This window comes from Nasonia vitripennis, chromosome 5, assembly GCF_009193385.2.
Source record: "Nasonia vitripennis strain AsymCx chromosome 5, Nvit_psr_1.1, whole genome shotgun sequence".
Lineage (NCBI taxonomy): Eukaryota > Metazoa > Arthropoda > Insecta > Hymenoptera > Pteromalidae > Nasonia > Nasonia vitripennis.
Window position 1 is genome coordinate 6,335,117 of NC_045761.1, and position 25,305 is coordinate 6,360,421.

At 36.4% G+C, this 25,305-nt stretch overlaps 6 protein-coding genes and 1 pseudogene across 13 annotated transcripts; 4 read left to right on the forward strand and 3 right to left on the reverse strand.

Moving 5' to 3' along the window:
* The first annotated feature begins 155 nt into the window (after nt 1–155).
* On the forward strand, nt 156–4,025 carry LOC100114960 (actin-related protein 2). 6 transcript variants are annotated; one of them, XM_016989381.3, is made up of 10 exons: nt 200–467; nt 548–786; nt 1,187–1,297; nt 1,483–1,500; nt 1,905–1,922; nt 2,144–2,223; nt 2,294–2,429; nt 2,500–2,859; nt 2,944–3,222; nt 3,454–4,025. In XM_016989381.3, the coding sequence occupies exons 2-10, from the start codon at nt 739–741 to the stop codon at nt 3,622–3,624; spliced, it is 1,221 nt and encodes a 406-aa protein (XP_016844870.1). In that variant the 5' UTR covers nt 200–467; nt 548–738; the 3' UTR covers nt 3,625–4,025. The 6 variants fall into 6 exon arrangements, with proteins under 6 accessions (XP_001608102.1, XP_003424514.1, XP_016844870.1 ...); XM_016989382.2 differs by having other exon boundaries at nt 210–467; nt 554–786; XM_003424466.2 differs by lacking the exon at nt 1,905–1,922 and having other exon boundaries at nt 198–467.
* A 298-nt stretch (nt 4,026–4,323) lies between these two features.
* LOC100123211 (solute carrier family 25 member 35) lies at nt 4,324–7,578 on the forward strand. Of its 2 annotated transcripts, none has more exons than XM_001606773.6 (5): nt 4,324–4,656; nt 5,728–6,109; nt 6,242–6,460; nt 6,542–6,656; nt 6,734–7,578. In XM_001606773.6, exons 1-5 carry the CDS (start codon nt 4,622–4,624, stop codon nt 6,922–6,924), a joined length of 942 nt encoding a protein of 313 aa, XP_001606823.1. In that variant the 5' UTR covers nt 4,324–4,621; the 3' UTR covers nt 6,925–7,578. The 2 variants fall into 2 exon arrangements, with proteins under 2 accessions (XP_001606823.1, XP_016844873.1); XM_016989384.3 differs by having other exon boundaries at nt 4,652–5,032.
* Nucleotides 7,579–7,755: 177 nt separating this feature from the next.
* LOC100123195 (brain mitochondrial carrier protein 1-like) lies at nt 7,756–14,789 on the forward strand. The gene is made up of 14 exons (XM_016989219.3): nt 7,756–7,852; nt 7,948–8,329; nt 8,560–8,763; nt 8,859–8,973; nt 9,042–9,242; nt 9,880–9,934; nt 10,717–11,098; nt 11,183–11,401; nt 11,489–11,603; nt 11,681–12,678; nt 12,999–13,399; nt 13,469–13,687; nt 13,757–13,871; nt 13,955–14,789. Exons 1-10 carry the CDS (start codon nt 7,818–7,820, stop codon nt 11,872–11,874), a joined length of 1,902 nt encoding a protein of 633 aa, XP_016844708.1. The 5' UTR covers nt 7,756–7,817; the 3' UTR covers nt 11,875–12,678; nt 12,999–13,399; nt 13,469–13,687; nt 13,757–13,871; nt 13,955–14,789.
* LOC107982058 (solute carrier family 25 member 35) lies at nt 13,000–14,148 on the forward strand. The gene is made up of 4 exons (XM_016989379.3): nt 13,000–13,374; nt 13,469–13,687; nt 13,757–13,871; nt 13,955–14,148. The coding sequence occupies exons 1-4, from the start codon at nt 13,000–13,002 to the stop codon at nt 14,146–14,148; spliced, it is 903 nt and encodes a 300-aa protein (XP_016844868.1).
* Nucleotides 14,183–19,064, reverse strand: LOC100123178 (solute carrier family 2, facilitated glucose transporter member 3). 2 transcript variants are annotated; one of them, XM_008218945.4, is made up of 7 exons: nt 18,866–19,053; nt 17,286–17,350; nt 16,309–16,440; nt 15,664–16,228; nt 15,191–15,597; nt 14,841–15,112; nt 14,188–14,761 (listed from the first exon to the last, which is right to left on the reverse strand). In XM_008218945.4, the coding sequence occupies exons 1-7, from the start codon at nt 18,879–18,881 to the stop codon at nt 14,650–14,652; spliced, it is 1,569 nt and encodes a 522-aa protein (XP_008217167.1). In that variant the 5' UTR covers nt 18,882–19,053; the 3' UTR covers nt 14,188–14,649. The 2 variants fall into 2 exon arrangements, with proteins under 2 accessions (XP_008217166.1, XP_008217167.1); XM_008218944.4 differs by having other exon boundaries at nt 14,183–14,761; nt 17,286–19,064.
* Nucleotides 19,539–21,577, reverse strand: Or174PSE (odorant receptor 174 pseudogene; annotated as a pseudogene).
* Nucleotides 21,975–23,747, reverse strand: Or173 (odorant receptor 173). The gene is made up of 9 exons (NM_001190628.1): nt 23,604–23,747; nt 23,411–23,533; nt 23,216–23,333; nt 22,881–23,148; nt 22,694–22,810; nt 22,522–22,612; nt 22,315–22,451; nt 22,097–22,229; nt 21,975–22,025 (listed from the first exon to the last, which is right to left on the reverse strand). The coding sequence occupies exons 1-9, from the start codon at nt 23,745–23,747 to the stop codon at nt 21,975–21,977; spliced, it is 1,182 nt and encodes a 393-aa protein (NP_001177557.1).
* Between the last annotated feature and the right edge of the window lie 1,558 nt (nt 23,748–25,305).

Consider the following 25,305-nt stretch of genomic DNA (forward strand, 5'->3'; position numbering starts at 1 on the left):
TTTTTATTCTATTAATGACTTGCCGCATTTAAACTCAATAATAATTTACTTCTAAAATTCCAGAAAAGATGGAATTATCATTCATGATCCAAAATTAAATTTTTTGCTACATTCACTAACACGAAAAAAGTCCCTAGAAAAAAGTCAAGAGAATAGCAAGCATCGTATGTGTATGTATACCAATCGATAATTGCAGTTATAGAACTACGATAGGAGGCTGCTAATCCAAGCCAAGTGATAGGACGCTGCAGCTATTCTGTGTGTCCTACCAATCGTGAATCAAGCGCCTCTTTCTTTTTTTCAGAGCTGCACAGTGTCTTCTGTGCTGCGCGTATAGGTACCTAGTGTGTTTGACAGGTCATCAGTGAGCGCGCATACGGCATTGGCATATCTGATTCATTCCCCCGCACGGTTTCGCATCCGTCGTTCGCCAGGATATCAACATACGTTTAGTTTTTCAGCTAGCCGTCAGTGTTATATGCAGTTTTTTTGCATAAGAACGCAGAGTTGCAATTTTCGAAGAAGAGTAACCTGAGGTGTTTTTTAGGAGTAGAGCAGTCCAGTCCAGACCCCCTCGAAGAGAGGCTATGCCGGCGACGCCCATCCAACATCATCGTCGTCGTCGTCCCAGCGCGCAGTAAAATATAAAATAATCCAGGTCAGATAGTGGAGTTGAGAGACAAGGGAAAGGAACGACGGAAGGAGCTTTCGAGGAGCCAGAAGTCGAGCGGCTGAGTCATGGATAGCCAGGGTAGAAAAGTCATCGTCTGCGACAATGGAACAGGGGTGAGGTTATGTTTGCTCACTTGAAGAGAGATTGTATATGTAGTGTGACTCATGTGTGGCAAAATCTGGGACTCGCGATTTTATTTTGAGGATTTGGAGCATTTTAACATTCTTGCAGCCATGGCTTCAGATTTAGAGTGTATTTGTTATAGTTTTAGATTTTCATCGATTGCAGTTATGAGTAATGCAGAGCTTCTATTTACTCATTTATTAAATTCACTGCATACTAAATACTTTTAAAGCTTCGCAGGCCCAAACATAGACTACTATTAGTCTTTATTTCAAACTGTTATCTCTCAAAGTTTATAGAACTTCTCATTCTGTTGTGCTTTGACAGTATAATAATTTAATTGCAAGCCTAAAGCTCAAAAGCTAATGTACAAATACTGCTGGTTTTTAGTTCGTCAAATGCGGGTATGCAGGTGCCAACTTTCCAGCTCACATCTTTCCATCCATAGTGGGACGGCCCATCATCCGAGCAGCCAACAAGATTGGAGACATCGACGTCAATGTGAGTTGAACATTCAAAAATTCAAAGTAGACCGATGAATGAAAGGAAGTCAAATCTCCTTCTCATGACTCGTTTTGTTAAAAGACAATGCCTAAAAAAGCAATATGTATCTCGGCGCGCTCCGGGATATATCCGGCTTATGCGCCGAAAGCGTATTCTAATTACGGTTTTATATATATTTTCAGCAAGAACTTTGTGTCCGTGTAAGTCGATTTCTGGAGTCACACGCGGCGTCAAGCACTGATCAGAACTCGGTTATTCAAAAAACTAGCGATGCACCCTAGCACGCTTGCAAGTTAGAAAAAAAGAGAGTGAGATAATAACGATCTGTCAAAAGTTTTCCCCGATTTCCTCGTGGCGTTACGCAATTTTCAAATAAGCTATCATAGTCCTTACTCTCGTGCGTTAATGCATTTGAAAGATTAAAAAAAAAAGAATAGTAAATAAAAAGTAACAAAGCCAATAATGCCTCGATTCGCGAGGAGAACTAACACAACCCTTACAAGCGAATAATACCGCCAGAAATTCCCTGTAAGTTTTCTTTTTGAGCGTGCCTAATAGTAATAATGATTTTTGTATGTTGCGTGCTTGCCTTTGCCTCTGCTAGGATGTGCTTGAGATGCCTGTAAGTCTAAAACGCACTTCTTGTCATTGATAGTAGATTTTTTTTTAAATATTTTTTTGTTACATTTCATTTCGTTTGGTGATCATTTAATATTAGGATTAATTAGACTTAATATAGATTGTTGTTGTCAGTGTTTGTATTATGATATTAAGTATATAGTAGAGTCGTTGTACTCTCGACTAAGCCGTGAGCGAGATAATCGTCCCGAAATTTTTCTGCAGGACCTTATGATCGGCGAAGAAGCCAGCAAATTGCGATCCATGTTGGAAATCAGTTATCCTATGCAAAATGGTATTGTTAGGTGAGAATTGCTTTCGTGAGACGTGTTAACAGTTGACCGTAAATAGAAGCTACAATAACTTTTATTGCAGGAACTGGGAAGACATGTGCCATGTGTGGGATTACACCTTTGGTCCAGAGAAAATGAACATCGACCCACGAGAGTGCAAGATTTTATTGACGGAGCCGCCGATGAATCCAATTACTAACCGAGAAAAAATGATCGAAGTACTTTATTTAAGAATCACCCAGCTTCCCAACATGTTGAACCCATCATTTACGTGAACTTTCATTGCAGGTAATGTTCGAAAAGTATCAATTCGCTGGGACATACATTGCAATCCAAGCCGTACTGACACTGTATGCTCAGGGCTTGATAAGCGGAGTCGTGGTAGACTCTGGTGATGGTGTGACACATATATGTCCGGTGTATGAAGTTTACCCACTGCCGCATTTAACGCGAAGGCTAGATATTGCCGGTCGCGACATAACCATGTACCTAATTAAGCTACTGTTGCAACGTGGCTATGCTTTTAATCATTCCGCGGATTTCGAGACTGTAAGGATGATCAAGGAGAAGCTGTGTTATATCGGTTACGATATCGAGACAGAGGAGAAGCTCGCACTCGAAACGACTATTCTTGTGGAATCGTACACGGTGAATGATCTGTTATTTTGTAGTAATTCAAGAAAGCTCGCGTTTTTGAATAAGCAAATGATTGAATTTTTTTATTGTTTTCAGTTACCTGACGGGCGAGTGATAAAAGTTGGAGGCGAAAGGTTCGCAGCGCCAGAGGCTCTCTTCCAGCCTCATCTGATCAACGTAGAAGCGCAAGGTATTGCCGAGTTGGTTTTTAACACCATTCAGTCGGCTGACATTGACATGCGCAACGAGCTTTACAAGCACATCGTACTTAGCGGCGGTAGCACCATGTATCCTGGCTTACCCTCAAGGTTGGAGCGAGAGATTAAACAGCTCTATCTTCAGCACGTGTTGAAGAACGACATTACGAAACTGAACGTAAGTTGATTTTGGCTGCGGTTTGCTCGTAGGTGTATGCTTTTTTGTGTTGTATGCTGAAGGTGTTGTGGTTTGGAAGATATTGCATGAATCGTTTATGTGTCCAAGACTTTTAAACCAAATGCTGTTTTCGGCTTGGATATTCAAATTTACAATTGATTCATAAGGATTTGTATAACATCCAGCAAGTTACTAACTTTTAATCAATGTTTATATTTTAACAATCTACAGAAATTCAAGATTAAAATCGAAGATTCGCCCAGGAGAAAAGACATGGTGTTCATTGGCGGCGCAGTGCTAGCGGAGATCTGCAAAGACCGGGACAGCATGTGGATTACGCGCGAGGATTATGAGGAAAAGGGACTGAATGTTATGAAGAAACTGGGCTCGCCTTACGCCTGAGATTGAGCTTCGTAACTTTCGTTGAAGAAACGCATTTACTAGTATCTAGGAGCATGAAAAAATGAAGGAAAGCTCGTCTTCGCAATAACTCCGTGGTTGGCGAAGAGAACAAAATATAGGTGCAAACATGATGAGTGTGGCGCCAAGTAAAATATAAACGCGCTGGTGTGTTGAACTACGGGAGAGTAAACAGTATATATAATTAATATTTGGAAGCGCTCAGAGTACAGTTATTAAGAGAATTACTTTTTTGTTATTCCAACACCTGTGCGGCCGAACACCGGATATAATATTTACGTCTGTCGAAGTCTGTAAAGAGATGCTCTCACATCTCTAGTGCATTTTCTTGACGTACACTTTTGTAAATATTAACTTTTATTAAAAAACAAAAAAGAACTGAACTTGCACAGTATTGCTCATTATACAGATGATTCGATGCTTATCCTTATCCGATATTTATCGTAATTATTTTGTTCATTATATTATTTTTATTTGAAATTTTATTTTCTTTTTTCAGGTAAAGTATTACACTATAATATACATATTATAGAAATATGATAGTCTTAACAACAAAGTATTTAAACTCCGGCTACTCTTCTCGCATTAGAAACGTTTTTGGAGCCCGCTTCTGACGTCATGCAAACATTTTACGCAGTCGCAAATACATCCAGTCAGCCTAGCCTAAACTACCTATCCGACAGAGCGAAGCAGCTTCCATCTTAGAAAAAAGATAGACAGTGAAAAGGAGCTTCATCGTCAGCGACGGCGGTACGCGCGGCTGCTCTCGAATCACCAAAATTTTCGCGCTACAGACACGCGCGCGGAATGACGCAATTATCGGTGGTTTTTTTGTGGAGCGAGGCACGTGCGCTATCGCTGCGGTAGTTGCTGTCTGTGATCGATCGGCTCTACCGTGTCCATAGACAACGACAACAACAGTCGACCGTGTGCGTCGCCTGCTCTGCTCTCGCCGTTTTTCGTATACTAATCCCTAAGGATGCCGGCGATACGCGACTCCCGGTCCGATAGACCGTAAGCAGTGCTTTTTAATTACTCTTGTTCTGATTGCATTAAATTTCAAAGTGGGTCGAAATAGAGTGTGCGTAGGAGTATGATTTGTAAGAGAGGATCGTTCGAATGTTAGCGCGCGGCGTGCTTGAATGCGCGGTTACGTAAATATACCTACTGTGATTCATTGCACTTTTATTGCCAGTTGTCACTTTGCGTATTTTTACCTTCAGTCTCGTTGTTATAACGGATAAATATAGCGCATAGCGATTGTTTATTAGTGCTATATACTGAAATAGAAGTAGTTTCAGTTTTCGGTCAGTCGATCGGCTTCCCTCATTACGTTTTGGAGCAGTCAGCTGATCGATGTGGAATGCTACTGAGTCGATTGCTCAGAAATGTAAATAATCACGTGTACTACCGAATCGGGACGATTATACGTGTGTATATTAATGCTCGTAAGGCTGAATGAAAGTTGTTGAATGAAAAGATGTGAAGTTGTGTTTTCGAAATAGGAACTTGATATTATTTTTGCGACTTGCGTTGACGTATGTTAATTAATGTTGTGATGAAGTTTTCGAGGTCACTAAGCAAAGAATATGTAGGTCTTCGCAAGACGTCTGATTGAAATTGCCATAATACTAGGAAAGGTGACGCGTTTATTTTAGATCTGATGAAAAAGATTTATGAAATTTGTTCAATTATACACTCGATTGAAATTATGGTGTGAATTAGTCATTTATTTAAAAAATATAATAATAATTGTTTAAAACCCGGATATGAAAATAAGATGATTTTGCAATTTCGTGCAATGCGGAAAGATATTCAATGAATTATCACTACATCTACACACGTATGTCTTATCGCGCGAGCATTGTGCAAATAATATGAAATGATAAGGCGGTGATTTTTTAAAGTTTTCCATTCAGTATATTTTGCAACTTAAATTAATTATTTTAAGAGGTAAAAGCTTGTATAAAGATTGGCATAAATTTATTTAATAATTTGACAAATTAAAAATTTGCACAAACCAAAATTAACCATCTTGCCCAAATTATAAATCTAATCCCTTTTAATCTTGTATCTTTTTTACAGAGTAGGGGTTGAATTTGCATTTGCCTCGCTGTCCGGAATCGGCGCGGCCTGCATCACCAACCCCATTGACGTGGTTAAGATCCGGATGCAGTTGCAGGGCGAACTTCTGACTCGAGGCTCATACAAGAGGATCTACCGGAACACGTTTCACGCGGCGTACATAATTGCTCGACACGAGGGTATATTAGCGCTACAATCAGGCCTAGCGCCGGCGCTGGGCTACCAATTGTGCCTTAACGGGCTTAGGCTGGGCTCGTACCATTTTGCCAAAAGATTTCATATCACGCTCAACGAGAAAGGCGAGACCAGCATAGTTAAGACCGCGTTGGCCTCGGGTATAGCCGGAACCATGGGTGCTATCATTGGCAGTCCGTTTTATATGGTGAATTATTTAGATTATTATTTCATAATCATATTAAGAAAAAATTCACTTTAGTTGGCACATTAAACGTAGTATGACACGTATCCACTTGCATTAATGACTATTACTATGCTAATTCATGGAAATTTGCAGGTGAAAACGCAGCTGCAGTCGCAGGCGGCGAAGAGCATAGCGGTAGGATACCAGCACCATTATCATAGTGCATTTGACGCGTTCCGGCATCTCTGGCGAGAGGCTGGCTTTTTCGGTCTCTACCGTGGCTGGTATGCCAATACGCCGAAAGTCTTCATTGGGTCAGCAACGCAACTTACGATTTTCGGCCTCGTCACAGACTTTCTGAAACCTTTCGAGGTATAACTTATCTCGTTTCTGAATGCATAATTTTTTAATACTGTTGAAATGAAAATCTAAATATTTTTTTTACTTTGTCAGACCTTCAAAGATAAGCCCTTACTAATGACGTTCGTAGCAGCGCTTATCAGCGGATGTTGTCTATCCGTAGTGATGCAGCCGTTTGATGTTTTGGCAGTCAGACTCTATAACCAGGGTAAGAAATCAAAAGTATAAAAATAATATAAAAATAGTAAACGTATAGCTTTTTGAGCATTGTTATAAATCGTTCAGGTACTGACCGCACGGGTAAGGGTATGTATTACAACGGACTATTCGATGGCCTATATAAAATCTTCAGAGTCGAGGGAGTCCTCGGCTTGTACAAAGGAATATTTCCTACCTTAATGAGGAGTACACCACACGTAATTTTGTGCCAAGTTTTTTATGAGAAGCTCTCTCAGACGTATGACGCATTAAGATGAAAAATCTGAATTTTGTGGAAATACATATCACATCGTCAATCTCGTCAAATCAGTTGTGTGATTGTGTTTCTTGCTAAATGACCAAAAAAGTGCAAATAGGCTGTCAAAATAATCTTGCAGTTCCTGAGAATTAAACTCGATTAGTCACGAGGATAGGCATTTTATATCCTGTTGAACTATATGTTTTATAGCGTGATCTTTCTCTAGGTTTAACTAGAGATTGACATCTGCATGTCTGTTATGGACAACTGACGTATTCAAAGAGATAATAATTAACGTTTATAATATTGCACTGCAATGATTGTTGGCAGATAAAACAATAAATGTTAATGTAGATATAAATAATCATTTTATAAACGAATTATAGTGATTATACAAATTTTATGAAATAGTTAAGCATACATAATTTACTTCGCGTTGAATAATAACAAGAACTTAATTCAATTATTTATTATAAATAAAGAAAAAATGCAACTCTCTATCAGTATATAATTAAAATAATTTTTCATGCAACAAAATACATCTTTATACAGATTTTCTTACACATATAATCACATAAGAATAATTCACGAATATTTGTTATCTGATTTGAATTTTGTTATTGATATACATATCGATTTCGAATTATTATGTAATAATAAAGACTAACAAAGAAGAAAATCGTGTTTTTATTAATAGGAGTGATCCTATTTTTAGTTAAGACCTTTTAATATTCATGTATAATTTAGCAGCATAGCAATAGATTAGAATATTACGTAATTGCGATTTTTCATTTTGATTCTTTGATTCGAGTATAGATAAGTAACATAGATGATTTATTGGCAGCAGTTCATACGTAAGATAAGCGTAAGTAAAGCCACAATTGAAAAGCTGTCAGTGTATCTTGAATAAAAATGACTACGAACAAAGTTACGACTAATGAAAAACCGTGAGATTCTTTTCAGATTGCATTTTATAACATCACTCTCGTACTCGACTCAATGCCTTCTATTAATTTTAATTCAAATTTCATTGCGTTTTCAGTCTTGGTGTGGAATTTATAATCGCTGGTCTAGCGGGCATCGGCACAGGTCTACTGACAAATCCGGCAGATGTATTAAAAACACGTCTTCAGCTGCAAGGTGAACTCGAGGCACCAAGTAACTATCGCAAGACCTATAATGGGACTATCCATGCCGTCCGTACCATTGTTCGAAACGAAGGTCTCATGGCTCTTCAGGCTGGACTGGCACCAGTTTTGGGTCTGCAAATCATCATCAATGGAGTCAGATTAGGCTCGTATCACTTTGCCAAGCGCTGTGGACTGACTGTTAATGAAGCTGGAGATACGAATGTGTTGAGAACTGCAGCATTATCAGGTGTTGCTGGGTCTACCGCCGTTATCATAGGCAGTCCACTTTATTTGGTGATTAAAAAACATGACGTTTTTATTCTACTCTACTCATTAAAGTGTATCACTATTGCAATTTCGTATCACTTAAATCTCCAATTGAATAATGTTATAACTGTTTTCGATAATAAAAAGTAACATTGATTTCAATAATGAATCATAAGAAATTGAAGTTTGTATGAGTAAAAAAAGTATCGAGTACAGTCAGACGAAGTAGCCTAATATCTAATAATCGATTGATCCAGGCCAAAGTGAGACTGCAAGCTCACGTACACGAAAAAAGCTTGCAAGCTTTCAATGCCCGAACGATCATAAAGTCGCTGTGGCAGGAGGGTGGCTTCCAAAGCTTATACACAGGATGGAACGCCAATGTGCCAAGGCTCTTCGTCGGCTCCGCCGTACAATTAACGACTTTTGGCTTGATTACTGATTGGCTCAAAACAATCGAGGCACGTCTATTAACTTTCTATTTTTAAATGAAAAGATTGTGATTGAAAAAACAAGTGTCATCATTGTAATTAATTGTTTTTTTTTTTTTGTATAGGACTTCTCAAGACGACCAATACTCGCGACTTTTGTAGCTTCGGTTATCAGCGGCATTTTTCTCGTCGCAACCATCCACCCCTTCGATGTCATGGCTACTAGAATTTATAATCAGAGTAAGGATTTTATTTTGCGACAAACGGAAACAAAACATATAAATTTATATTACTTTTTGTTTCTTTAGAGACTAATAGTCGAGGACAAGGTGCTCTATACAATGGAATGTTAGATGCACTATCTAAGATCTTTCGGACCGAAGGTTTTTCAGGACTATACAAGGGGGTGATTCCGAATTATTTGAGATTAGCGCCTTACGTCGTCATCACTCAAGTCATCTATGAGAAGATCGCACTGGTCTACACGAGTTTCGATAATGAGGATAGAAAATGAAAATTCGATCGCGTGTTAAATTTAACGCAATTTATGTTTATTTGCTTTTTTCATAAATATATTCATCAATAAATAAATGCTGTATAAAGGTTTCAGTTGATGCAAGATCATGATGAAAATTTCAAATATTCATGTCATATCAGTAATAGCTGAAAATTATCAATGACCAAACTAGAACATGGTGCAATAAGGTTTCTTAATTCATTATAAGGCTGATGAAACTGCTTATAACTTGAGAAAATAGTGATAAAACGGAAGATTCAAAGATATTAATACGATCCTTTAAAAAGTGATCACAAAATACTAATCTTGAAATTAACAAAAACTTATAACTGAGAAAAGTTACTTTCTCTAGCATCATCATCATCGACACGCGCTTGTATATATTAAAATCGTCTCAAGGGGAAAAACAAAGTCCCGCCTTCATGCCTTCATGACGTCACGCTAGCGCGAACGAGTGGGGAGCAATGAATATACATATATCTTGAGTTACCGGCCTTTCGTCAGCTGTGAAGCTCACGAGTTAGACTAGTACACTTTCTGGATTGATACAAGAAGGAGGACAATAGCAGACGGCTGTTATGCCTTACGACTGTCGAATTGGCCTTGCTGATAATTGTACTGCCGATTAGTTGGTGAAGAGATGGCCAACAGTAAACCAAATGCTGTACCAACCAGTGAAAAACCGTGAGTGATCTTTTTGTTTTTGGTTATAAAAGGTACCTGTAGATTGCCCGTATATAGAAACCTTTACTGAGAAATCGTCGTTGAAATCTGTATATAAAATGACGAGTTACGCAATAACGTATCGGAAGGTATAGAGTAAAAGTCACATGTCGATTGACGCGCAGGAGTTTGTCCGAGAACTACCGGCTGTTTCGGAGTTCAAGGCCCGCTCCATAAATATAATAATATTTTTTTTATTTTGAGAAGATGATCACGCTACTATTTTACAGGTGGTTTTTACAAACTTCAAAAGCAGATTTATAACTTTTGATTTGATTGATAAGTTGAATAAGACAATATTGAAAATCCATAAATCTACGTGAACTATCCACAGTGTCAATAAAGATACTTAATCATTTTAAAACACAATATAAAAAATTGATAACTTGCCAAGCGTATACCTAATTATAACCACTAAAAGTGTAAACATTTTCTACGAATCACGTTTCTTTGAATCGTAAAGAAATAGATCTAACGTTTATTTAAGAAAAAAATACTAACAAAGAAGACGTAAACACAAGATATGAATTCATTCACAAGAGAAGCAAACACGATTTATCACACGTTAAACAATATATAGTCTTGTCAGCTGATAATGCTTACGCTCCTCGTTATAACGCTGCATTGCAATCAAATTAATACAAGCACATCACTTGGAATTCTTACACATGACCAGAAATTAATATATTTATAAAAAAGGTTCATTTGTCAAATCTGTTATCTAAGAAAGATTGTAATTCTAGGCCAGGTGTCGAGTTTGCAATAGGTGCCTTAGCGGCTGTCGGAGCAGGATTTTTCACAAATCCAATCGACGTCGTCAAAATTCGCCTACAACTACAAGGTGAACTGGAGGCCCGAGGTTCTTATCAAAAAATCTACCGCAACACTTTCCACGCAGCATATCAGATAGCCCGTCACGAGGGTATTTTTGCTCTTCAGTCAGGAATTGTTACGGCTCTAGGTTTCCAGGTAGTATTGAATGGTACACGATTGGGTTCTTACAACCTGGCCAAGAGGTACGGATTAACTCTCAATGCGAATGGCGAGACGAATGTCGTGAAGACGGTTCTGGTATCTGGAATTGCCGGATCTGTTGGTGCTATTATTGGGAGTCCGTTGTACTTGGTAGGTAATTTTTGTAAAGTAATAATAAATTCCTTGAGGCATACCGCGATTACATTTTGAATGAATTTTTAAAAAATATCGCAGGTGAAGACGCAGCTGCAATCGCAATCAGCGCGAAGCATAGCCGTGGGTCACCAGCACAACCATACCGGCACCTGGTCAGCTTTCAAATCACTCTGGAATGAGGATGGAGTTCGAGGTTTATATCGTGGTTGGTACGCCAACATCCCTCGAGTCTTTGTAGGCTCGGCTACTCAGCTTACCGCCTTCGGACTTTTTGCCGACTGGCTTAGGCCTATGGAGGTAAGCAAGAGCTATTGTATTGGAATACAATATAATACAAAATAATTGTAAAAAGAATTTCTTATAACTATATCTTTTTGCATCAAGGTGTTCAAAGACAAGCCGATATTCATGACTTTCGTGGCATCTCTTCTTGGCGGCAGCTGCGTTGCTTTCACCATGCAGCCTTTCGACGTCGTTGCCACCCGTTTGTACAATCAAGGTATGATTTTAATGTGAATCTCTATCACCTTATTTTCAAATGTTTCCTTATTATAAGCTATGATGTAATATTTTTAGGTATAGATGCTAAAGGCAAAGGAGTTCTCTACAACGGGCTATTCGACGCTCTTTACAAGATATTCAGAACCGAGGGTGTCTTCGGATTGTACAAAGGCGTCTTCCCAACTTGGCTAAGAATAGCACCGCACACAGTGCTATGTTTGGTATTTTACGAGAAGATCGCAAGGTTCTATGGGGAGTTGGAAAAATGAAAACTTTTCTTTTAGATCACAGGTGCCTAACATAATCTCAGATGATTCTAGACGCAATTAATTTTAATTTATTTGCGACGATGCATTGTGCAGAAACAGTGTAAAACATCAATAACTCGATTGATCTTGTGCAATACGGCCTGCGGCAGTCCGCAAATAATGCTAATGGCCCAAAGCTCGAGTGTCAATGACCAGACAAGACCATATCCCAATGCATGATTGCAAATGTGAAAACATTCGGCATCGAAATTTTCTCTGTGAGAAAGCCAAGTCTAGATAAATATAGAGTTGTAGTGTATTCGTTGGTATGAATGCGTTCAATATGTTGCCTTGAGAAATAGAAAAACAGGACGTACCATTCCTCACGTTTGTATGTATGTTTTTTGAGCGTGTAAAGATAAATTGTTGCTTTTATTTAATGTTGACTTTTAAAAGAATTTTTGAATAAACGATTAACGAAAAGTAGAAATTTAGAAAGAAATCATTTAGGCAGAGTTGTTGCCTCTTCAATTGATTACCGGGCTCATAATTTTAACGAAAAGTTTGTATTTTCCGCGCTCAAGCACTCTCTTGCAAAGACCTTTATACCGCAGTTCACCTTACGTAACCTACGTCAAAAGCTGTAAGCAGACCAAGTGATCAGCTGTTCGACAGTGCAGCTTGCAGCAGATGTAAATGTCGAAGTCCGGAGAAGTAATCAAAATAAAGTCGACAAAATGACATAACGATAAATCATGACAGAGTCAGAACGAGGCGCACTACTTTTTGCAAGCTCAAATTCAAAATATAAGATACTTTTCGAAGGTCAGTCAGTTTATTATACTGCGAAATATACAATCAGCAATTAGAATACTCAGTATCAGAATTAATTTGCGTTTGTCTGAAACGAATTATTATTTCAATATTTGTTGTGAGAATCCAATAATTAGTTTTCAAAGTGATTCGATAAAATAATTTATTTATATCTTTTAAATATCAAAAACTTGTGTTCTATTTATAGAGCAGATGTCAGAATAACAAAAAAATTATCTACACTTGTAGCTAAACGAATCGACGAATATGCATTTTTTGCATTATCATAAAATAGAGTACTAAACTTTTAACGTCGCATTACAACAATCCAGAATGGAGTTCGCAATTGGCGCGGGTGCCGCGGTATGCGCGGGCTTTTTCACCAACCCGATCGACGTAATCAAGATCCGCCTACAACTACAGGGCGAACTTGAGGCTCGAGGTTCCTACAAAAGGATCTACCGCAACACCTTTCACGCTGCCTACATAATCGCTCGTCACGAAGGTATCTTCGCCTTGCAATCGGGTCTAGTGCCGGCACTTGGCTTTCAAATGGTACTCAACGGTATCAGGCTTGGCTGTTACAACCTCGCTAAAAGGTATGAGTTCACGGTGAATGATGCCGGCCAGGTCGACATTCTGAGAAGCCTGCTTGTGTCCGGAGGCGCTGGTTGTGTGGGCTCCGCTCTAGCCAGTCCTCTTTACTTGGTAATTCTACTGTAATGCGACACAAGTATGTGTGTGTTCCAAAATTGACAAATGATAAATTTGTCATTGTCCATTGTAATATTTTTCTTTTCAGGTGAAAACGCAACTGCAATCACAGGCATCGGGCAGTATAGCGGTCGGTACGCAACATCATCATAGTGGCACGTGGTCAGCTTTACGCTCTCTGTGGCGGGAAGGACGTTTTCGAGGATTGTACAGAGGTTGGCATGTTGGTGTGCCCAGGATCAGCATCGGTTCGTCGACTCAGTTGACGACTTACAGTGTCGTTGCTGATTGGCTTAAACCGATACAGGTATTTTTATCGTTGAATATATACATTCAATTCAAGTTAATATTTAAAAAAGAAATTCAACTTTTTCAGATATTCGATAACAGGCCACTGTGGCTGACTTTTGTAGCATCGCTAGCCGGTGGTACTTGCGTAGCTGTGACAATGCAACCGTTTGACGTCGTCGCTACGAGAGTGTACAATCAAAGTATGTTTAATACGGTGTTAAGAAAAAAACTTATCGTCTTGGTAAGTGAAAAACTTGGTAACAAACGCAAACGTATTTTACAGAAACCGATGCATCCGGCAGAGGTGTTCTTTATGGAGGATTGTTCGACGCCTTTTTCAAGATTCTAAAGACCGAGGGCATCACAGGCTTGTATAAAGGAGTGTTTCCAACCTGGCTAAGAATAGCTCCGCACACGGTCCTTTGTCTCGTTTTCTACGAGAAGTTCGACCAGTATTACGGTGAAAATTTTAGGTAGAACAATGAATTAATTAAAGAGATAACAAATATGAGACACTTTATCGTACAAACACCATACTTTTAATTAAGCGCGTAGAATATACGACACTTTTTCCTTTAATAAATATACATATAAAAGTCACAATATACTCGCGATGTTCTTATTTCTCAAAATAATTCAAACATCATTGAAGCGAGGCTTTACAAGATTCTTTTTTATCACGACATGCTACGATTTGTAAAAATGGCAAAGAACATGTAATCCTTTGCGCGCGGAACTTCTTTTTATACAGTTTAAGGCATTCAAATCTTTTATAACAAAGATAATATACAAATTACAAAAAAAGAAAGGTACAATGACACGTCCTTTCAAGTCTGTACGGCTGACGGAAGTATTACAAGGTAAATTTGAATACTTATATCATTATACTGTTCATCGAATAGTTTTTACATCGTGCACAAATTCTTGTCATGGCTTACCAGGAATTTTATCTAGGAATAAATTGTTCGTTCGTGTTGTTTAAGTGACGTTTATGCCGGAAGTAATTTCGTTAGGCCGAGAACGTAATCCTTGAGTTATCGATGCCGCTACTTCAATTGTTGTTTTACCCCGTGTTTCTGGCAAATATTTTCTGAAATAAAGATATTCATTGTCAACAACTCCAAAACTAAATTTAATTATCCTTTCTGCAAAAAAATTTACGTAAATACCTGCAGAAAAGTACAAGAAACAGCATACATGCGGCAAAGACTAGAAAGGAATACGAATCAAAAACTTTTTGCATTTGCGTGAAAGTCATTCCAACGATGAAATTGCCACCCCAGTTACAAACGCTACCCATTGACATAGCCGCGGATCTTGGACCGACATCAAACAACTCTGATCCAATAAAGTACGGTATGGGCCCCAGGCCAATACCGTAAAAAAGTACAAAAGCGAGAACTGCAGCTATACATACCCACTTCATATAGCCATAACTGTCCTGAAAAAATAAAATGAGTTTAAAATTAGATTAATAATTAATTGAATTTAAAGATATATCAAGATAATGACTACTTACTCTAAGTGCAAGTGAAACACACAACAAAAGTTGACAAGCTATTGTTGAATAAACGCTAGCATTAAGAAGCGTTTTCCTCCCAAAACACGACATCACAGGAACTGAAATTAGAGCCATTCCTACATTGATTACCCCAGTGCCTATAGTGGCGTACTGAGACGTTTCTGCATCTAATTGTGCATTTTTAAAAATTTCATTTGAATAGTAGAACACAGCATTTATTCCACTAAGTTGTTGGCCAAATTGTAGCAGGCAAACTAACATAAGTGGCAGTCTTAAAGTTGGCTCTCTGAAAACGCGAGCAATTGTCCAAGAACTATCAGTAGATTTACTGGTGTATTCCTCTTCCAAATCTGTTATTTCTTTTTGCAAAAGAACCCTGTCCATGTTTCTAAAGCGACTAAGGGCTGAAATAAAAAGTTTAATAAGAAAACAAATTTTATAAAAAAAATTTAATTATAATGTAAACCAACCTTGTAATGCACTCTCCCGTTCTTCTTTAACAACAAACAGGTACTTTGGGCTCTCTGGCAAGATGTATAAAAGTACAATAGAAATCATACACAGGGGAGAAAAGGCGGCTAACATGTAGTGCCAATGATCCTTGGTTCCTAAAACGGAAGCAAGTCCACCAATCTGTCCCAATAGTACACCACAGGTAATTCCTAATTGACAAAGAACACCAACAGCACCACGTAATTTAATAGGAGCAGCTTCTGTCATGTAAGTAGGCAAAAGACTTGTGGCAAGACCACCAGAAAGTCCAACAAACAGTCTACCAAGTAGGAAAAATTCAATAGAATTTAATGTAGGTGTCAATAAGAATGCAATTGCTCCAATGATTCCACAAACATTTCCTATACTCAAAGCACATCTTCTACCCAATTTATCAGCCAATAAACTGGCTGTTAGAGATCCAGTTACTCCTCCAATGAGGAAGATTGAAACAATGGTTGACCATAAAAGATATAAACCATCGTCACTAATTTGGACTCCATAGCGTTCTTCAACACTTTGGTTGCAGAAATCTTTCATGATCTAAAACATACAAATTTTCAGTTATTAAATAATAATTTGCATTTGATTTATTGGTTTTTCAGTCTAAAATATATACTTACATCTGCAGAATTTCCCATGACACCAATGTTGTACCCAGCCGGTAGAGCAGAGCCCAAACAACATGTTGCTCCAGCAAGAAGAAGCATGGGAGTCCATCCTCCTGAATCTTCACTTTTCTCATCAGAACTTATCTGAAGCAATAAATGTTCTCACTTATTCTGACGCAAGACACTCAAATGATAGCAATTGGTCATACAAATCTGGGTTATGGGGTAGCAAGCAAATTAAGAAAGTCAGCATAAGGCAGTGATAAAGATAAGTATGCATAATAAGCAAATTGATTAAAACCACTTAATGTTAAGTCATAGCAGGGATTGAGTCACTTCATTAGTAGTCATATATTTGACTGCTAGTGTATGTACCAAACGACACGATAATAAATCAAGTGCCAAGATTCATTCACTTTTTCAATAATAGTAAAAGTTGTGTCAACAACCAATTGTATTTCTGGTGATGCAATATAATCTAATATATACTTTAAAAGCATGAACCATAAAGTTAAAATAACTAAAAACTAATAGTACGTACAAATAAATAAAACATGCAGTTTCTATTTCTTTGTCATTTGCTTATGAGTGTTCAAAAGGCATGAATTATGCAATGATGATTAGCACAGCAATTTCAATCTCTATAAGTTTACACCGGCATGAAAAATAAAGAAAATCATATTTATCTAATTCAAAAATATGCATTAGGTGAGGAATAAGCATAGTATATAGAACAAACAAATCCGAAGTAAACATCTCGCAACGATATACGTCGATTCGAAAATAAATCTTCAGTATTAACAAACAAAGACTTTAAACATCACGCCACAGGTATATAGAATTTTACGATAATTTAACGTCTGTGAAGAAAATTTTAAATCAGCTAATTCTTCTCTCAAAATCTTAATGCACGATTCCCCAACACACTTGGTGTAGAAAAGTACTAAGTATCTTAAACAAAAGAGAATCAGGTAAATAAAAGTACTCACTCTTCGACCGAAATCGCTGAGTAACTTGGCGCCGTTGCTCTTGTACAGGACGGAGATGTCGGAATCTGGAAGAACAGGCGACTGATTATTATCAAGAGGCTCGACTTCTTCACGGCTCGCACCAGCCTCAGGCTCCTTGTCCAGAGCCATGTTCCCGTGGATGCTTTGTATATACTTTTCCAACTCGCGACCCGCGCGAGTGAAAGTGAGGTTAGGCCTTCGTCACTCGACGACGCGCTCGCGTGTTCTAACTGGTTTCGCGTGTGATGTACTGTTTACATTATATCGAGTAGGTATACCCCACTCGTCGCGAATAGGTTTAGAACGTGTACTTATGTCAGCCGGATGATGTGTGCTGAATATATGGCGCGGAAATGTTAAGTGACCGAGTTTTGTGTGTTAAAAGATATAATTGTGCCGCGGAATACGCTTCCTTTTTCGCGGAAGTTGGTGTTGCTTTCTCGCTCTTACGCCGGAGTTCGACGACCTGTTCATACCTGCCCGTTGGATTGTTTTTGTGGAATGGATGTCGGCAATTACATTTTTTCAACCCCCAGGTAAGTGGCTATACTTAATGCTTGATTGTATTCATATTCAATGTATTCACCCGATCGGAAGTAATAGGAAGTTGCGTAAGAAGAAAATTCAACCGCCTAAAAGGTTTATTGCTCTCATAATTTTTCTCTTTATCGTTACATTTTTCGCGATGTGATGTAAAAATAAGCCAAATCCATAAATTCATCAAGACGCAAGCATGGTTATTCTCCTATCGCTTCGTACACTTCGCACGAGTATGAGATATTATGAATTTTTAATAGAAATTGCTCGTATAAGCATAAATTCCCATGCGATGATAAGATTGTGTGTAACTACAGCTGTCTGTTGTATATAAGGATATATAAGTAAATTGACTCTCGTCATCGAAAGCACGTGCAGCAAAGTCTCGTGTGCGTTCCGTTGGCCCGGTTTCGCCAAGGAGACGACGAACCCATAATAAAGATGTTACATGTCATACCCTCGTAATTATTCTTATAATCAATCAATCGGTCAATTTCGAGCGTACAGTCCCAAAAAAAAGAAATCATTGTTTTTTTTTCGTTCGTATAGAGATTTTTTCTACGAAAACGCGTTCTTCTATCAATCAACGCGATTATAACATTTTGTCGAAAAAGATGAATTTTTCACTCGTCCGGTTATCATAGTTTCCTCTTATGCACGATAGCGCACAGCTGTCACGTGCATGATGTGTATTTTTACTCTGCGTTGGGAAATGGTAAACAGAGCTGTAGACGCGGGTATTCGCCTTGCGAAAAATATTGCACAATTAGCATCTGTGACGCAAGAGTTTGTCACGCACCACTGCATACATCAACGTAACATGGACTTCGGTGGAAACTTTGAGATTTTGTTGATAAATTTATAGAAAATGTTCAATGGTTTACTTAAAGATATATGAAGTATCGTAATAGATTTCGTAAAATGTTACATCTGCTGACTATATGAGACTTTTGAATCAGTAGTGCACTTGACATAGCTCGATGAAGATCAGATCGATTTATCAACTTTAAATTAAAACTTACCTTTCTTTTTCTCCATAACTTTATTAGTCTAAAAATTCAAAAGTCCATGCAGCTATGCACCACCTTGTACTTGATCTTTATGAACTTTCTTTGCATTGAAATTTCCAAAGCTCAAACGATTGCACTATACCGAGCACTGGCAGTCCACTACTGAGACTAGAGACGAGTTTGGAAAACACTCCATCTGTATCCCGCAAAACAGCAAGTGTTTATTAAAATATTATCAAAGAGGAGTCCCCCACCGAAAAAACTTCTCGCCTCAGCACTGCCTCTCAGTGTGTAAGCTGGAATGTTATATATCGTATGGATTATGAAATTTTTGTCTCTTATCAGCCTGCACGTATGCTATACACATTTACATGTAGGTATATGAACAGTAATTCCTTTGACAAAATTCCATTGAGAGAACGCACATGCTTCTTTCTTCTTTTTTGCAATTATCTCGACTTTCATGAATCGTCGATGATTTCGGGGCTTATCTTATATTTTAGGAATGCGAATGCGGGTCTTTAATCGTAAAAAAAAATAGACAGGTTTTCTTTATTTTCGTTGAATCTATTACTTGAAGACAAGTAACTTACTGTCTATACTCGTTATAAGATACAATGATTCTAAAATCTGTTCATACAAGGACGTTATTTATTTATTTTAATAAATTGTATAAATAAAGCGCTCATTCTAAAGATAACAGTACAGTAAAGTACGACATAGACGTTTTCATGAGCTGTAAAACCATACAAATTATATTAAAAACAACTTCGTGCACATCATGTAGATAAAATAAGTATAAAATAATAGTGATATTAAGTCTTACGCTTCCAAAAGTCTCCATTGATAGCGACGTAATTTTCCCAGCTGTCAGATGACACGGGTACAAAGACCGGATCATGATCACTTTCGTCAATTTCCTGGCATTCGTAGAAATGAGATACCATTCGCTAGAGTATCTGTTTTACAATAATTAATTGATACTTTTATTACAATCATTACTTTTTTCTTAGTTTTTGCGAGCACACTATTTCATGGGCGCAGTATTATAATTAGAACCTATCAATGTTATGATATCGATTTATAGTTATGATGCGAGGGCATAATTTTCCCATTATACCGCGCCTCGTAGCAAACATTAAGATGCTCCCCATGTGCAGTGAGAGTTAATGAATAGATAATGAATTTGTTTCAATACAGCCACCATCTGCGCAGTTGCGGTATAAAAACGTGACATATATGGAGAGGACTGTTTTTGAAGAAAAAGTGGCATTCGTTTAATAGTTATTTAGAAAAAACATACGCAGAGTTGAATATTTTTTCGCTGCTGTCGATGATCTGTTGGCCAACATAGTGTAGATATAACAAGTGAAGAACTGTTCCCGTATAAAAAGCGACGACTCGCAATAATTTGTAGGCATCGTTGTAAATGCATAACATCTGAAACAAGTCTCACAATAGTTTATGTTAATTGAAAGACACGTGCGTTAGAATTTTGCACGCACATAAAAACCTCCCAAAGCGATTGTAACGACACACAGAGATTGTATGAGAAGAAAACATAAGCTGAATGACTCTTCCAATAACCGGCAAGATCTAAAAGCCAAACAACTTTTATTAAGTAGTTTTGAAAATTATTCTGCTTTAGGTGCCGTAATGACAATGATAATGATCAACCTTATCGTGTCGTTGTGCATGATAATAGTATTCTTCAGATCGTGGTGAACAACTTTATCAGACCTGAACTCAATGGACGCTTTGTTTTCATCGGTTTTCGCCAAAGTTTCTAATCTATAACTTTAATTTAAAAAATTCAATTACAATAATTTCTATTTTGAGACCTAGTGATCATGTGTTACCATATAATGGCGAATAATCCACAGGTATGCTTAACAGTAGAAACGTAGATCGTGTCGATACCGGCGAACAGTGAGGTGGCAAAAAAGTAAACGAAAAAAGCGTGAAGAGCAGTTTCGTAGTGATAGTCGAGCTGTTCAAAGAATATGTAATTCGCGTAGAATGGTAGCAACAAAGGATGCGAGCCATTCGGCAAGGGAAGTACAATATCTAGAATTGGCGGAAGGAACGGCATCATGTTGTACGTTGCCCAAGCCCAAAATACGTAAACTGTGTAGAAAGTTAAAGAATACAGAATCGATTTAAATTTGGTGCGATCATTTCTTTTTGAATTTGTACATACATGTGTAAAACAAGCTAGCAAATCGACCATCGTTACCATATTTTGAAAGAATTTCGCGCTCAGATTTATCTGTTATATTCTGCCAGTCTGCTGCTATTTGTGTAAAAAGAAGCTTGAACTAAAATTAAAAGAAAAACGATTTCAATGAATTGTTCACTCTTTTGACTCGTATACTGTCAACGTACATTTGGTCCGCTTGTATATGACACTGCGTATTTTGCAATGCAAACGAATAAAAACAGTATCGAAATCGTGTTTTCGACAATGATGTTGAAATCTTTTGTCTGTAAAAGACGTATGACCTAAGGAATGGTACGTGTGATTGTATAGAAGTTTGTCAATTATTGCGTTTGGTTTGGTAAATGGATATCCTTATTTACCTGTGGTAATAAAAGGGAACCATGGAGTGAGTAAAATATTATGTAAGTTAGTCGCTTCCTTTTTAGGGCTTGATAAGGCCACAGTCCTAACATTTCCATCAGTACTTTGCAACTTTTGTAATATCGGCTATCGAAAATTTCCATTATTGTTCAATTAGCTGTTAAGAAATGAATGTCGTTAATATAGTTTAGATATTTCAAAATATGTTCAAACATTCAATTACTTAAAAATGTATTGCTAGTTGTAAATTGTTTACATCTGTTTATGGCAATGAATCATCAATTAATCTGTACCAAACTTTGTTACTATTACCCCCCCCCCCTTATTTTTGACGGATAAAAACATACTTTTTTATGATTATCGAAAATTGAAATATCTGCGTGTCTATTATTTCTGTGTGTATGGTATATATGACAGGTTAAATTATGAAATGAGGTTAAAAATGAAATGTCATAACATTCCAAAATAAGAAATGTATTTTCGATTATTAAAAATTCCTAAATTATAAAAATCAGTTGGTCTATTACATATACAGAAAAATTAGGATACAGATAGCAAAACTGTACAATATGACATCGATGTCTTCATAAGCTGAAACGAATTATGTGGAATAATAAAGAGAAGTTAACAATACTTTTTTTTGGGATATTAATTCAACTCACTGCTCCGAATGTTTCCATGGATAATACTGATATTTTGCCAGCAGTTAGTTGGCACGGATACAGTGATCTAGCCAGTATTATCTTTGTCAACTGTCTTTCATTCCTCGATATTAAATACCAATCACTGTAATACCTAAAAAATGCAGTTAACGTTTTTTTATCAAATGCAAGTTTCATTTGATTAAATCTTAGACCATAAAATGTTTGGAAGTACATACGTGGAGTAGAATACTTTATCACTGCTATCTATTATTTTTTGTCCAACCCAGTGAAGATACAACAAATGAATAACTAGGCCTACTGTAAACGTTGAAAACTGACACATGTTAAAAGTTTTATCGTAAATACGCATCATCTAGAATAATACTCATATAAGTATGTATAATGTTATTTACTTTTAGCAAGATTGATGCAAAACTATTTACATAAAAGCAAAGGGTAGCTAATCCAGCGACTATCATACACTGCACCATTAGAAAACATAAACTAAACGAATCTTCTAACAGTTCGACGAATCTAAAAATAATGCACGTAATAATATTTGCGATCAATCGAAAAAATATTTTTAACAGATTAATTAATTTTATTATTTTGAACCTTATAGTTTCGTTGTGCATAACGATAGCTTCAACCATATCATGATGAACCACTGAATTTGGTTTGATGCTATAGTTTGATCTATTACTTTTACCTGTCCTTGCCATTGTTTCTAACCTACGACTATAAATATTTCAATTTACTAATTCATAAAATAATTGAAAAAATTAACGATACTACAACATACCACGTAATAGCGAATAATCCACAACTATGTTTCACAGTAGCAACGTAAATTGTATCCATACCAGCAAATAGACTCGTAGTACCGAAATATACGAAAAAGACATGCAAACATGATTCGTAGTGGTAATCAGTTTGCTTAAAAAAAACGTAATCAGCGTAGAAAGGATAAACTAAATCATGTGTACCATTTTCCAATGGAAGAAGTATGTCCAATAAAGGTGGTATAAATGGTACAAAGTTGCATGTTACCCACGCCAAAAAAACATATACTGTGCAAGGTATATACCATTATTGATATTTATTTAACTAAGTTATACAGCCCATGCATAATTTTACCTGTGTAAAATAATACTAAATATCTTCCCTCTTCGCCGTATTGCGATAAAATGTCGATCTCTGCTTTATCTGTCAGCCTTTGCCAATCCGACGCTATTTGCGTAAGCAGTGTTTGAAGCTGCTTAAAGAAATATAAATTTTGATAAATAGAATAAAAGTCGTTTTTTTAAGCAACATGCAATAGAGGTCACACACCCGTGAACGACTTGCAAAAGTAACGCCGTATTTTAAAAGACAGGCAAATCCAAATATGATTGATAGCGAATTTTCAATCAAAATATTGAAATTGCTGGTTTTTAGTTCAATCAATAGAAGAACCTATTTTTTAAGCAATGAAGTTCAACTTTTTTAATTATTGAGGAAATGTATTGAATTTAAATCATAATACCTGTGGAAATACTACGGTGGCGGTCATAAAAACGAATATAAAGCACGTCACGTATCTTCTTCGATTGCTTTGGAATGGCCATAATCCCAAAAATTCCAAAAACCACTTACTTGTTTTATAATATCGACCATCAAAAATATCCATTACTCTAATAATATGTCGAGTACGCTTTTAAAATTATGCTTATTATAATGCTAGACAATGACAATACAAATGTTAGAAAATTTTAATTGAAATCTTAGCTATGATAATTATTTTGACTAACCTGAGTATTAGAGTAATTTATTTTAGAATGTTCCTTCTAAATTATAGTAAGCTTATGAAAAATATTTATTAAAATTTTGTTGTACTCTCAATCGTATATAAAATACGTTTGTAAAATAAGAGTACACTGAAGACAAGTACAATTATAATGAAATATATACGTTCTTGTTAAAATAAATTGTATTGAACACAATAATTAATTGATAATTCATTATTCAGAAACGGTTAGTGATATGTTATAATATGGATTTAAAATTCTCATTATTCAGACATAGACATTAACATATAACAGTATTATTCAACAATATGTGCTTACAATATTTACTGAAGATGTTTTAATGAAATTTATCTCTTTTGGTGATTAAATACTACTATTTCCAAAATGTATACTCGTTATTTTATAATAATCTTGTAAATATTAACAAAAGATATAAATCTTCTAAAATTATGTGTGCGATTGTCATCCTACATTTGCAAAGTTTGAAAACTGACTGAAAACATACGTGTGTTTGCTATAGTTTAAAAAATTATCTCATAGTTTATGCAAGTAATGATTCTAATGTCATCATTATAATAATCGTTCTCTTTGCATTACAGATGCAAATTATCTAAAGAAGACATTTTTAGAAAGAAAGGACGATCGTTTTTGCACAAAGGAATAATTATTTTATTACTGTCATAGATAAAAAGGGGCATAATTATTTCCCGTTTGCGCATATTTGAATAGGTTTGAAAATAGATTATACAAAGAGGGACAGTTTTATATCTATTTTAGAGTCCCCCTTCATAATTTCTTAGTTTCTATATTTATAAAATAGTGTGACGTTTGATGGACAGGTGCTCGTAGATTTTCATAGAAAAATTTAATTATCTTTGTGTAATTATTAAGCAAAATGGAAATAAAAAGAGGACGTCTTTTCTTTGTTACTGTAAGATAATCCTCGTCGTGGAGTTGCGCAGATTTAACGCTGACGTGTTTTTTGTTCAGTTCTTTGTGAGCGTTTGGTGGATAATGTTCTCTGTAGTAAATTTTTGCAAGTGCTACTGCACGATATATGAATTCATTTTTTATAAATTAAAATTTTACTCATTGCATGGATATGATTTTGATGCTACTATTTAAAATTTTTTGTGAACATAAATTACTTTTGTATTTTAGTTATTTATTAAGTTATTGTCAATTAAAATCAGACAATAAAATTTTACCAATTATTTTAAAAAGTGAGTAAGATACTTTTTTCATATTCAAAAATGTTTATATATTAATACCACTTTTCAGCAAAAATGTCTTATAAGTACTTTTTTATAAGACAGAAGAGACCATGCATTCACTTGATCGATAAAATTAACAATAACAACTAAGAGATTCCGTGATTTCTCAGGAACTGCGTCTCTATAAATGAGTATTAATGCATGTATACGAATAATTATTTTGCAT